This window comes from Sinocyclocheilus anshuiensis, unplaced genomic scaffold (genome assembly GCF_001515605.1).
Source record: "Sinocyclocheilus anshuiensis isolate Anshui unplaced genomic scaffold, SAMN03320099.WGS_v1.1 scaffold718, whole genome shotgun sequence".
Taxonomy (NCBI): Eukaryota; Metazoa; Chordata; class Actinopteri; order Cypriniformes; family Cyprinidae; genus Sinocyclocheilus; species Sinocyclocheilus anshuiensis.
The window spans coordinates 1893301-1904748 of NW_015546102.1; the positions used below are offsets into that span (position 1 = coordinate 1893301).

General features: G+C 38.3%; 2 protein-coding genes across 2 annotated transcripts in view; both read left to right on the forward strand.

Moving 5' to 3' along the window:
- LOC107700496 (serine/threonine-protein kinase ATR-like) overlaps positions 1–5114 on the forward strand; it is a 33538-nt gene extending 28424 nt beyond the window's left edge. The window contains 10 exon segments of the mRNA XM_016502170.1: positions 213–445; positions 532–666; positions 857–1057; positions 1158–1301; positions 1389–1539; positions 2427–2583; positions 2755–2908; positions 3000–3151; positions 4555–4660; positions 4907–5114. Of these exon segments, the coding sequence (XP_016357656.1) occupies positions 213–445; positions 532–666; positions 857–1057; positions 1158–1301; positions 1389–1539; positions 2427–2583; positions 2755–2908; positions 3000–3151; positions 4555–4660; positions 4907–5080 (1607 nt within the window). The 3' untranslated portion in view covers positions 5081–5114.
- Positions 5115–5382: 268 nt separating this feature from the next.
- amer3 (APC membrane recruitment protein 3) overlaps positions 5383–11448 on the forward strand; it is a 9794-nt gene continuing 3728 nt past the window's right edge. The window contains exons 1-2 of the mRNA XM_016502282.1: positions 5383–5726; positions 6800–9550. Coding sequence (XP_016357768.1) covers positions 6822–9545 — 2724 coding nt within the window. The 5' untranslated portion in view covers positions 5383–5726; positions 6800–6821 and the 3' untranslated portion in view covers positions 9546–9550. The remainder of the gene's footprint in view (positions 5727–6799; positions 9551–11448) is intronic.

An 11448-nucleotide genomic window follows, 5' to 3' on the forward strand; every position in this document is an offset into this window, starting at 1 on the left:
CGTTTTAGGTAGGCGTGGTTGACTCTTAACTTTTATAAAGAATATCTCTTTGGATTTGAGACTTTAGTCTTTGCAACTTTACAGATCTTCTTTATGCACCAAGAGCTTGTAACACTACAAAGAGAAAGGAAAATTTGAAATCGCATCATATGACCCCTTTAAAACAGACCACCATGATACACCAGCCTCTTTTTTTCCTCCCTCTTTTTCAGCTGGCCGCTCTGACCGAGCCCAAATGCGTGCTGAGCTCACTAAGATCAATTCTGTCATCAGCGAACACACCAGCAACCTCTCGCCCTACCAGTTCCTCACAGCCTTCTCACAGCTCATCTCCCGAATCTGCCACTCCAATAACGAGGTCTTTGCTGTGCTCATGGAGATTGTGGCCAAAGTTTTCTTGGCTTACCCTCAACAAGCTATGTGGATGATGACGGCTGTGTCAAAGGTCATACATCTCAGTCACATCTACAACCATAAATGATGTCTTTTCATGGAAATGAACTGTGTAATGTACATGCTTTCATTTTTTAGTCCTCCTATTCAACTCGAATGAACAGATGTAAGGAGATCCAGAAGAAGGCTGTCAGTTTGAATGAGTCATTTGGGAAATTTATAGGAGATGCCAACAGACTGACTGACAAGCTGGTGGAGCTCGGCAATAAACCAGTAGGACAGACTGTACCGCTAGCAAGAAAATAATATTTCGATTTCCAAGGAAACAGCTTTTGTGCATTTATTATTAATCTTTAGTACTCCTCAACTTTCCCCTTAGGCATTCATTTTCAAAATCAGTTGGTTCTTAAAATTACTCTTGCATTTGTATGCAAGCAGACTGTGTTTTTGTGTAATTGTGTAGGTGGATGGGAACAGCAGCACCCTCAGCATGAGTGTACACTTCAAAATGCTGAAGAAACTGGTGGAAGAGCCCACCTTCAGTCAGATCCTCATCCCCCTGCAGTCTGTCCTTATACCCACCCTACCTTCCACTGGAGGAGCCAACCCCAAACACGATGCCTTTCCAGGACACTGGGTCTACCTCGCTGGCTTCGATGACACAGTCAGGCCCACTATACTCCAGTTTTTGAGCACATAATGCATCACTCTAATTTTCGATGATACTTTATTCATGATATCATTATACGTTTCATTTCATGAAGGTAGAGATCTTGGCATCCTTGCAGAAGCCAAAAAAGATCTCGCTCAAGGGCTCTGATGGAAAGTTCTACACCATGATGTGCAAACCTAAAGATGACCTGAGGAAAGATTGCCGCCTGATGGAGTTCAACTGTCTCATTAATAAGGTACTAGAGTTGTGCTGTTCACGATATACTTGAATGATGAACTGCATTTTCCTGAGAACTTTCCTAATCAAAATGCGCCTTTGTTAGTCTTTGAGGAAAGATGCAGAGTCTAGACGGAGGGATTTGCACATTCGGACATACGCGGTCATCCCTCTGAATGAAGAGTGTGGCATAATAGAGTGGGTCAACAACATGGCGGGGTTACACCACATCCTCACGAAGCTGTATAAAGAGAAAGGTGTGCTGATTTCATAGCCTCTAGTTCTCTTCTTAAGGATGTAAAGTGTATGTCATAATGGAGTAATGCTGTGTCGCATAATATATCCTGACACAGATCATAAAAAAATCTTGTATCAGTCTGAAGTGGTTTATTTTATAATAATCATCAGCTTACAGTTTTTATCACAAAATAAATAAACATACATAGGCCTACTGCCATTCAAATCTTTGGGGCAGTAAGATTTTTTTTTTTGACAGGATGCATTAAATTGCTAAAAAAAAATGGGGAGTGAAGACATTTTATAATGTTACAAAAGATTTCTGTTTCACATTCATCAAAGAATCCTGGAAAAAAAAAAAATATATATATATATATATATATTAGGCAGCACTATTTACAACGATAAAAATAAATATTTCTTGAGCAGCAAATCAGCATATTAGAATGATTTCTGAAGGATCATGTGACACTGAAGTCTGAGTAATGGCTGCTGAAAATTCAGTTTTGCCATTACAGAAATAAAATACATTTTAAAACATATTCAAATAGAAAACATTTATTTTAAATTATAATAATGTTTCACAACATTTCTGTTTTAATACATTAATATTAATATATAAATATTACATTAATACATTTTTATTTCAATGGGTATGTATTGTATATAGGCATGAAATATCGATTAACCAATCAGAATCAATTCTAGAGAGTGTTAAACATGCTGTTTTAATATTTAGTATTTTTTTTAAAGTTTTCACTTCCCATTTTTTTTTATTGTGCAATTGGTGTATATTTTGAACAGGGATCTATGTCAGTGGGACAGAGCTGCGAAAGCTGTAGTATTTTTTTTAAAGTTTTCACTTCCCATTTTTTTTTATTGTGCAATTGGTGTATTTTTTGAACAGGGATCTATGTCAGTGGGACAGAGCTGCGAAAGCTGATTTTGCCAAAAACAGCATCTTTTCAGGAGAAGCTGAAACTGCACAAAGATGTGCTGTGTGCCAGACACCCACCAGTTTTTCACGAGTGGTTCCTACGGACGTTTCCTGATCCCACCTCTTGGTATACTGTATATTACAGGCTTTCAGAGTTTTATTCATATTCATAGTATCTTTGCACAGTAATATGCTAAATGTTTCTTAGTATTAGCTATTAAAGTGAGTTTTGAGTATTTCATTAGAAAAGCACTTACTTGAATGTCTTCGCACACGGGGCAAATGTGGCATTTCACAGGTACAACAGCAGGTCTGCTTACTGTCGCTCTACTGCGGTCATGTCTATGGTGGGCTATATTCTTGGCCTTGGCGATTGCCATGGAGAGAACATTTTGTTTGACTCCCTAACTGGCGAGTGTGTCCATGTGGACTTCAACTGCCTCTTTAACAAGGTGAGATGAATGAGGAATGTGACAATTTTATTACTCCCTATATTTGATATCTTGGGGTAACTGAAGAATAAATGTGTTTTTGGTGCTTAAGGGAGAGACATTTGATGTTCCTGAGGTGGTTCCCTTCCGGCTCACTCAGAACATGGTTCATGCGATGGGGCCGATGGGCACAGAGGGCTTCTTCAGACAGGCCTGTGAAGTCACACTCAGACTCATGAGGGACCAGAGAGAGCCACTCATGAGGTGAACATCTCTGAACTTACACTACAGTTCAAAAGTTTGGGGTTGATAAGATTTAAAAAAATATATTTTTGAAATAAGTCTCTTATTCTCACCAAGGCTGCATTTATTTGATTAAAAATACAGGACTAACTGTTATATGGTGAAATATTATAATTTAAAATAACTGTTATTGTTTTAATATATTTTAAAATGTAACCATTATTCCTGTGATGACAATTTTCAGCAGCCATTACTCCAGTCTTCAGTGTCACATGATCCATCAGAATTCATTCTGATATGCTAATTTGGTGCTCAAGGAACATTTATTATTATCAGTGTTAAAAACTGTTGTGCTGTTTAATAATTGTTATGGAAACCATGATGCATTCTTTTTCCAATTCTGAAAAAATATTGATAAATAGAAGGTTTAAAAGAACAGCCTTTATTTGAAATAGAAACCTGTGTAACCTTACAGATGTCTTTACTGTCACTTTTGATCAAATTTAATGTTAATGAAATAAGTGAAGAGTTCAGATGCAAAAGCCTCTAAGTGCCGTATGAAATTTTCTTCTAAAATGAGCATTTTTCTCAGGCTCCTATGTTTATGTTCAGTTATTTCACTTTAATGGCAATGAAAATAACCTATTCATTGCCATTAAAGTGAAATTACTGAACCTACACATAGGAGCCTGATAAAAATGCTCATTTTATAAGAACATTTCAAATGGCACTTTTTTGCATCTGAACTCTTCAAGTATTAATTTCTTTCAAAATAAAAACATACTGGCCCCTAACTTTCGAACGGAAGTATCATACATGCTGAAACATACATATCCATATCACCTCAGTTGCTCTCACTACTACTTGATGTTTATTATTTTTCTTTTTTGGTATATTATTTATCAATGGTTAAAGATTGACCAGTATTATTTTTTTATGACAGATGTTACGGATTAAGATTATGTTTATGGTTAAATGTTCAACCTGATATGCATTGGACTACAACAACCAAGGCAAAATATTCAATATGAATATTTTAATTATTTTTAATGAATTTGTAGCACTATGTTTATGATTATTTTTTTTTTTGCAATCTAAATAATCACTTTTGAGCTTAAAATCCAACGCTTTTCTCAATTGTAAATTAGTGCATTAAATAAGTAAGCTACTTTACCTGTAAACACTGTTATGTTCTTGTTGAATGCACAGTAGCGTTGAATGATATTCCGTATAGACCCACAAAATAGCAGCACTTATTGGTAGACATGATACTGCAGTAAAAATGCATGAATACTGAAAAATCTCTCAAACCAAATCTCTGTTCTATGTTGAGTGTGTTTGATTTGCGTAATGAGTTTAACATTTCATACAGTATTTGTTTAATACTTTAAATTTCATGATGCCTTTTTATTCCATTTCACCAGTGTTTTAAAAACATTCCTGCATGATCCTTTGGTAGAGTGGAGTAAACCTGTCAAGGGTTCCTCTAAGACACAAGTCAATGAATCTGGAGAGATCCTCAATGAGAAGGTACTTAGTAACTTCAGCCTGAATGAAGATCTTTACCTATATGACGTCTATCATATGTGCTTTTATATTCAGCTAAGCAGGCTTGAATTATGAATAAACATAAGGTATTATGGTTAGAAATTAGAATACACTTGCTTTGAGTACTTTAAGTGTCTCGTCTTTACATGCAATTTGAGCTGCTGCAGTTTAACTATAGATTAAGTAATGAGTTGTAAATAGCCATGATTTGATTTTGTTCCACTCTAGGCTAAAACTCATGTTCTGGACATAGAGCAGCGTCTTCAGGGAGTGATCAAGAACAGGAATAAAGTGATGGGCCTGCCTCTGTCCATTGAGGGCCATGTACACTACCTCATTCAGGAAGCCACGGATGATAACCTCCTGTGCCTCATGTACCTTGGATGGGGTCCTTATCTGTGATCGACATTTGCACTTCAGAGTTGGAGAGCATAATATTTCTGTTTAGTTCTGTACCTTTTTTCAAAAATGGTTATGTTTGTCAGTGTTATTTTCAGTTTTCCTCAAAAGGTTAATTACATTTTGTTGACATTTCAAGAATTTTGTGTTTTGTTTTGAAGGAATTCACAAGTAAAATATTAGCATTAGTGTAATAGTACAAGCAAATATTAAGCATTAGGTTTTAGCACTAAATATTTTAAATGATTCTGTGGATTCAAATAGCTTTTTTTTTTTTATAATATAACTGGAGTGGAATTAGTGGGTTGTGATACACCGGTTTTCTTTCATTTTTTTAGGGGAATATATTTGTTAATATTGCTCTTTCCGTTTGAGATGAGCCTGGAGGCTTTATGTTTCTCAACCAGAAATGTTATGAAAGCCCGACAGTGATATTTCAGTGTCCACAGAGTGTGAGAACGTTCCGCGCTCATTGTATCCAGGCGTATGATCAGTGAGTGATGATGCTGTGTTGTGAGCGTTATTCTGTCTTCTGATTGGCTGTCGTAATTATCTTCACACGCTCGCTGACAGCCAGAGCATCCCATCTTGTCACGCGCCTGTGAACCACCAGCTCCCGCCAAACGCCTTCTGTCACAATCTGCTTCAGGTATGTATTGAAATGGCGTGCCATTCGAATTTGTTTATTTATTGGAATTCAGTGTACTTTGTTTTAGGCAAAAACGTGTGTATCAAGGCGTTGCTCAAATGAAATCGAACGACGAACTGCAAGCCAGTAACGTTACGTTAGAGCAGAGTACGTTACAAACGAGTTATTCCTAAATATAAAATCAATGGAATTTTGTTATTGTCAGGCATTTACGATTGGCTCATTACCGCTAGTATGACCCGTTGTTTATTGGAAGTTATAGAGCCACATAATGCTCAATCTTGTCATAATATAGGCTACTTGTGTGACCTATTTTAAAAGCTACACAGACTGTCCTTGTGGTATCAAATTTGAGTTACAGTTAAATTATATCGGTATTAACGAAGCGTTTCAGTCAAACGAAGTGCACGATAACATCCTTTTTTTCTTCTTACTACAAATCAACCTGTCATCTGCTTTAAAATATACTGTTGCTATGCGTAGTATAAATACTACTAGACGTATTGCAATTTCCCCGATTACGTCAAATAATAGCATCAAAATAATATTGTCGCTGTACGGTTTAATATTACTGAATAGTTTTCACATATGTATGGCAGTGAATGTTTTAGCTGTCTGGAATAATAAAAAACACACAGGCTATGGGGGACCTGCATTACAATTACGTGAATGAGTTTAAAATCCTTTCAACATTATTGTTCAGCTGATAGGAGCTTAATGTTTTTTTTTCTGAAATAATGTTCATTACTTGTTTTGAAGATTCATTTGTTGTGCGTTTCTGTTGCATATATAAATTTCTCTCTGATCTCATAGCCAATTTGAAGTGTAGATTCAAAAGCATCAAAAACTAAAAACATTAGACAAAAAATTTTTGGGGATACGTTTCTTTGAAATGTTCTTAATCTTGTTCAAATTTGAGTAATAAAGGACGAGATAGTAAACACATTTATGATTTAAAGTACAATATAATATAAAATATTTGAAAAATGGCCCAAATTACAGGTAAATAAAAATCACAAAATCACAAATAATCCTCCTATATTTACTGTATCCTGTATTTGTCTCATGTCTAGTTACAGTTATGTATATGAAAACATGGAGCTGTCAAAGAGCGAAGATTCTTCAGATGATCGGAAGAGGTCAAGTAAGGCACATGGCCGATGTAAAGGGCCTGAAGAGCACAAATCTCAAATCACGATGAATAATGGATTTGTGAATACACACACTACTGATGAAAGCCCATCCTCACTGCCTGTGCCAGACACTCTAGACATACTGTCTCCAGGGGTTAGTGACACGCTCTCAGAAGGTCACAGACGGCTCCGTAGCTCTTTTAGAAGAAGCAGAACCCATGACTGTGTGAGAAGAATGGGACAGCAGCAAGCTGAGAGCCCTGGATACAAAGATGGGACCAACTGGCGCCATCACCATAAGCTGGTGACCAGTGTCAGCTTTTCAGGGTTCGAGGCGCCTCTAAGGTTGCTTCGTGAGAATCGGGAAACATCTGGCAGCAGTCGTGAAATCATCGATTACCGTAACCTAACACCTCAAGTGCCCTTTGTGCCCTGCATAGCCAAATCCATTCCTAAAAAGAGGATCTCCCTGAGGAAACCTAGGAAGGCCATTAAGGACTTGTTTGTTCACAAAAGACACAAACATGAGAAAGCTGTGTCACCAAGTACACCATGTCGTATTGTAGGTGAAAATGTTCCATCACTGAAACGGACGAGGAAGACGGTAATACACAGAGAGCGTACCACTGCAGGAAGCAGATTTAATGACGAACTCAGTGAGACTCCCTCTGATTCTTCCAGTGAATGTTGTGCTAATGTCTGTGAGGATGCTGCTTCATTAAAAAGCTTTGGATCCCAGGCTGGTTGTGGTGAGATATTTGCTGATGATCTCGTATCACCTGAGGGGGTTCTTAGCCCAGAGCGTCACAAAGTTGCCTGTGAACCTCCAAAACAAAGCCATACTACTGCAGGTTTCCAGGGAGGTAAGGAATGTCTGGCCTCTCCAGCTCACGCTGAGGTCTTGGACATGTTTGGGTTGTGGGAAACCCTAAACAGAACTTTGCTATCAGGGCAAAGTTCAAAAGCACCAGGACATGCAACAAAATCCACAACACCTATCACAGAATCTCCTTCCACAACCAAGTCTGAAGATGTAACAGCAAATACACCACGACCTGTAGAATCCGAGATCAGGGAATTTAATACTGATGTGATAACACCCAAAAGTGACAACCAAGGGAACACCAGTGATGAGGGCTACTGTGATCATGTTTCTCCTGGTTTTGAGGACCACAGCAGAAGTTCCCTCACTCCAGTGCATTCCAGTAAGTTCCCTAGGGACACGTACAGTGGAGATGCTCTTTATGAGCTATTCTGTGACCCCAGCGAGGCAGAGATTACCCCGATCTTTGATGACGAGCTCGATCTAACAGACAGCATTGTTGGCCAGTGCAGTGATCTTCCATTGTCCATGTACAGCTTCCATGTTGGAGCAGAGGAGAATCTTGCCCCACCTTTGGCTCAGGACTTTGTTGGTCAAGAGCTTCTGCAAAGTAAATGGATGGGGAAGGATTGCTTACTAAAGCTTTGTGACACTGAGATATCTATGGCTATGGGTATAGTTAACTGGCTAAAGCATAGGACAGACCAAAGCAACCCAACAGAATTGAGATCTTCAAAAATTAACAGTGAAGATACAAGAGATGCATGTCTGAGATGCGAAACCCAGTCAGCAAGGGTTAGAAAACCAACAAAAGGAGCAAGAACTGTTAACTGTAGAGGAGACACTGTTAATTTCAAAGAGTCAAGTCAAAAAAGTGTTGGTGTTCTGCCCTCAAAATATGATGCAAATACAGTGATGTCAACCTTGGCCTCTCCAGAGAGCCAACCCAGGACCCCAATGAGTGGTGTGTGTTTCAGGATATTCAATATCGACTCTCCTATGACTCCAGGTAGAGATTTGCAGTCCCCAGTGGTAAGCTCCCCTGGCTCTGGGACAAGGTCTTTGTTTGTGTTGGCCATAAACAAGGATTCTCTTTGTGAATCCTGCAAGAATTCCTTGAAAAATGGAGCTAAAGAAATGCACCTGTGCCGTTCTTGTATGTCCCTCATTGAGCACATCAAGACTTCAGACCTTTGGGCCCATGCCAGTCTTCCCAGATCCACTCCAGTTCCACAGCCAATAACCAGAGACCTATTCTCTCCAGCCAGCACCTGTGGGATAAGAAGTGACATCAGCATAGCTTCCCTTGTTGAGCAGTGTGCTAGTCAATTGTCTTCTTTGAATATCAACTTAACTCAAGCTCACTCAAGCTGTAAGATAAGAGATGCCCTTGTGCTTGATCAAGGGGCAAAACGGAACAAAGAACAGTCTGAAAAATACATAAAGTCAAAGCACAAGAAAAGGCCAGTGGCAACTACTGAGAGAGGCTTGCATGCTAGACATCGCTTGAGGGGGTCCAGCTTTTCTGAAGATGTGAAACCTTCCCTTTTAGAGACTGAGGGACTTGTCACTACCAATGCTTCCGATGATTTGGTGTTGGAAACTTACGGTCCATGTGATGTTGAATCTGGTGATGCAGACGTATCTCAAGCTACCAGGCCTACATCTCTTCCTCTCATGGCCTCTGCCTCTTCAGATTTTTTTTGCAGAGAGGACCACCATAATAAGGTGGAAGAGGGAAACCCATCCAAAAATAAGCATAGATTACGGCATCACAGGAAGTCTGCTGTGAATAGTGAGGGATCATGCAGTGTCTTTCCAGGGGATAGGAAAGTAGAACGCAGATGCCGAATGAAGAATTGAAACAGGTGCTGGATTTATCTAATCAAGAGTTAGCACATATTTGCACAATTATGTCTTTTCAGTGCTCATCCATCCATCCATCCATTTAATTTGACATTAAATATAATACAATAATTGCAATCTGCAGTCTAAAATATATTTAGACACTTGCCACACTGCAGGACATTGCCACTGTCACACGTCATGTTGACTATCCAGTTCATAATTTTTTTTTTTTGTGAAAATTTCCAAAGCTCTAGATTTCAAGTGTTGACACTCTTATTATGATTTAGGACAATTTGTCATGCATAAAGTATTGCATACATATATATGTTTACATTATGTATTTGCTTGATTTGTAGCTTTCCAAATCACTGTGATCTTATTGCGAGAAAAATAGAGCTAAAAAAGTTTAATTATTAATGACTGTAGGGGTGCTTGAGAAGCACCTGTGCTATTGAGGCCTCAGAGGAAACATGTCACTTAGTCCTTCATCCTGCTGTCAAATTCTCACATGCCTTGCAGGTATACTCACAGCAAGCACTTTCTCCTTTAGTTCACTCACAAACAGTGGCAAGAGGTGAACAAATTGGCATGCTGTACTGTAACAGGCTGTCAGTTGCAGGAGGTGAGCATTATGCAGTTTTTAAAAACATACAATAGGAAAATTGGAAAGGTTCAACAACATAATACTAAATATATTCTAATGTCTTCTTTAAAGCATTTTCAAAGTAGTTTATTTTTACAACTTACGCAGTCATTATAGTGCAGAAGCACATTTTGCAGATCAGGGCCTTTAAAACCTCTTCTTTAATTACATCATAAGGGAGTCAGTGGCCACTGTTTTGTGCTTGTGTCAGGGGAAGTGTTTGTGTCTCAGCGTTTCAAGGCTTTCTGGGAATGATTCTACTGTAGCTGGGTCAGCAGATGTGCTCGAAGACTCTGATCTATAGGTTGTTTGGTGTGTGCGTCACTGAGCATTGATGGACTCGATGTGTAATTAGGATTTTAGGGGGAGGGAGGGTTTTAGTCGTTTGGTCTATTATTAGTACTCTCATGCAAACTATTCCACAAAAAAAGATATGGATACATTGAAATCTACAATAAGCATTGTCTTTATGGGTTTGTTACTTACTTGGCACCTTTAGAATTATAGTTCTCCAGGCGAGAGTGTTTGGAGTACATTAATGAGCACTAAGGATAGCAGAGCTGCTTTTGATAGGGCTTCAAGGTCAGATATCCTCCCTACATATCTGTCTTGTTATATATTTCAGCTGATATCTTGAAACCATAGCAACAGCACTTAGATGGGAAAGCTCTCAGTATATTGGCAGTGTACCAGCATGAGTGTGGAAATGATGTTAGTGTCGTAAGCTTCTGATTTAGGATTTGAGGCTGCAGGTAATTCTTTCATGTAATTGTTTTACATTCCTTAGGTGTATAGAGTTGTGTTTTGATGATGATTTTATTGTTTTTATTTTGCTTAGACCCTTTTTGGTGATTAGGAATTTTTGTCTAAAAAGAAAACACCTGACCTGTGGTAATTAATAATTTAAAATGATAACGGTGGAACTGAAAGTAAATGGAATTTGAGGAGAATAGCTTGTTAATAATTTAACAAGGCTGTCTGGCCCTGTTGACAAAGAATTAGATTCAAATTTAAAATGTCCTAAATGTTTTTTTTTCTTTGTGTAAACTTTTGATGGACATTTTACAGCCTTTTTGCAAATCTGCCTACCCCATTTCTGCTGCTTAAAGGGGCCCCAAAATGTGGGTATCACAAGAGCACTGATTGTGTCAGATTGCAGGTTGCTACATACTTATTTACTCTTAAGGAACATTTATGTGTGATTAGAAGATCTGTAAAGTTGCAAAGACGAAAGTCTCAAATTCAAAGAGATATTCTTTATAAAAGTTAAGTCAA